Below are 2,500 nucleotides of genomic sequence, written 5' to 3' on the forward strand. Positions count from 1 at the left end.
GTGTGTATGAGCGTGAGCGTGTGTGTATGAGCGTGAGCGTGTGTGTATGAGCGTGAGCGTGTGTGTATGAGCGTGAGCGTGTGTGTATGAGCGTGTGTGTGTGTATGAGCGTGTGTGTGTATGAGCGTGTGTGTGTATGAGCGTGTGTGTGTATGAGCGTGTGTGTGTTTGAGCGTGTGTGTGTTTGAGCGTGTGTGTGTTTGAGCGTGTGTGTGTTTGAGCGTGTGTGTGTTTGAGCGTGTGTGTGTATGAGCGTGTGTGTGTATGAGCGTGTGTGTGTATGAGCGTGTGTGTGTATGAGCGTGTGTGTGTATGAGCGTGTGTGTGTATGAGCGTGTGTGTGTATGAGCGTGTGTGTGTATGAGCGTGTGTGTGTATGAGCGTGTGTGTGTATGAGCGTGTGTGTGTGTATGAGCGTGTGTGTGTGTATGAGCGTGTGTGTGTATGAGCGTGTGTGTGTATGAGCGTGTGTGTGTATGAGCGTGTGTGTGTATGAGCGTGTGTGTGTATGAGCGTGTGTGTGTATGAGCGTGTGTGTGTATGAGCGTGTGTGTGTATGAGCGTGTGTGTGTATGAGCGTGTGTGTGTATGAGCGTGTGTGTGTGTGTGTGTGTGTGTGTGTGTGTGTATGAGCGTGTGTGTGTATGAGCGCGTGTGTGTGTGTGTGTATGAGCGTGTGTGTGTGTGTGTGTATGAGCGTGTGTGTGTGTGTGTGTATGAGCGTGCGTGTGCGTGTGTATGAGCGTGTGTGTGTGTGTATGAGCGTGCGTGTGTGTGTGTATGAGCGTGCGTGTGTGTGTATGAGCGTGCGTGTGTGTGTATGAGCGTGCGTGTGTGTGTATGAGCGTGTGCGTGTGTATGAGCGTGTGCGTGTGTATGAGCGTGTGCGTGTGTATGAGCGTGTGCGTGTGTATGAGCGTGTGCGTGTGTATGAGCGTGCGCGTGTGTATGAGCGTGCGCGTGTGTATGAGCGTGCGCGTGTGTATGAGCGTGCGCGTGTGTATGAGCGTGCGCGTGTGTATGAGCGTGCATGTGCGTGTATGAGCGTGCATGTGTATAGGCGTGCGTGTGCGTGTGTATGAGCGTGTGTATGAGCGTGTGCGCGTGTGTATGAGCGTGTGCGCGTGTGTATGAGCGTGTGCGCGTGTGTATGAGCGTGTGCGCGTGTATGAGCGTGTGTGTGTGTGTGAATGAGCGTGTGTGTGTGAATGAGCGTGTGTGTGTGTATGAGCGCGCGTGTGTGTATGAGCGCGTATGAGTGTGTGTGTGTGTATGAGTGTGTGTGTGTGTATGAGTGTGTGTGTGTGTATGAGTGTGTGTGTGTGTGTATGAGTGTGTGTGTGTGTGTATGAGCGTGTGTGTGTGTGTGTATGAGCGTGTGTGTGTGTGTATGAGCGTGTGTGTGTGTGTATGTGCGTGTGTGTGTGTGTGTATGAGCGTGTGTGTGTGTGTGTATGAGCGTGTGTGTGTATGAGCGTGTGTGTGTGTGTGTGTGTGTATGAGCGTGTGTGTGTGTGTATGAGCGTGTGTGTGTGTATGAGCGTGTATGTGTATGTGTATGTGTGTGTGTGTATGTGTGATGCCCGAGCATAAACTAAGTGACTTGCACGTTGACAGTTGAACTTGCAGTTATATCATTCATCAATCCATCCATCCATCCATTTAGGGCTCCACTGACAGATTGTGTGTGTGTGTAAACATTTAATGCGTAAAAGGGTGTTACACACAAACACACTCCTCTTCGAATGATTGTTTGCCATCACCGCTCGCTTCTTTTTGTGCAAGTGTTAAAAACAACAAAGAAGTGGAAGGCGCCGCCCGACCGACAGGGCGGATCCCTGACCACACAGCAGCACCTTTTTTTATGTTTTATGTTTTTTTAAGTGACTGGAGGTAAAGCAGGTTTTAGAAAGATAACGAGTCTTTTTTAGTCACAAGTAATAAGATGATAAAGCGATAAAGTGTGAGTGTTTGATCAGGTCACTGAGCACAATTAACAATAATAATAATACGATGATCTATATTATTATTGCACGGTGCACATTCCTGTAGAGGACAGTGATTTGTGTTGCTGTTACACACACGTCTCTCGTCATATAGTAAAACTTTCACTTCAGATTTTCTTTCTCCACAAATGCATTTTTTTTAATCTAATACATTCATACCTGATTTTCTGTCTCCCACAGAAAGAGGGGAAACATCCCTAGAGGTCGGTAGCAGACTGACGGTGGGAGGCGGGGCTGGGGGTGGAGACAGTGCGCTGGGTGCGGTGCCTGAGGAGAGGAGGAAAAGGAGTCGGGAGGAGCTGCGGGAGTTGTGGAAGAAAGCCATCCTGCAGCAGATCCTCCTCCTGAGAATGGAGCGAGAGAACCAGAAACTACAGGGTAAGACACATGGTTCACACACACCCCTTTTCCACCAGAAAGAACCGGGTGCTGGTTCAGAGCTAGTGCTGGTGCTGGTTCAAAGTCGGTTCCACTGGTGAACCTTCTAAGAACCG

The 2,500-nt window shown here is 49.4% G+C and overlaps 1 protein-coding gene across 5 annotated transcripts in view; it reads left to right on the top strand.

The window, feature by feature from the left end:
- The window catches only part of tbc1d1 (TBC1 (tre-2/USP6, BUB2, cdc16) domain family, member 1), a 50,828-nt gene that overhangs the window by 33,955 nt on the left and 14,373 nt on the right, over window positions 1-2,500 (top strand). For all 5 annotated transcript variants that reach the window (XM_060864621.1, XM_060864622.1, XM_060864623.1 and 2 more), the window contains one exon: window positions 2,187-2,384. In XM_060864621.1, the coding sequence (XP_060720604.1) occupies window positions 2,187-2,384 (198 nt within the window). The remainder of the gene's footprint in view (window positions 1-2,186; window positions 2,385-2,500) is intronic.

This window comes from Tachysurus vachellii, chromosome 2 (genome assembly GCF_030014155.1).
Source record: "Tachysurus vachellii isolate PV-2020 chromosome 2, HZAU_Pvac_v1, whole genome shotgun sequence".
NCBI classification, from domain to species: Eukaryota; Metazoa; Chordata; class Actinopteri; order Siluriformes; family Bagridae; genus Tachysurus; species Tachysurus vachellii.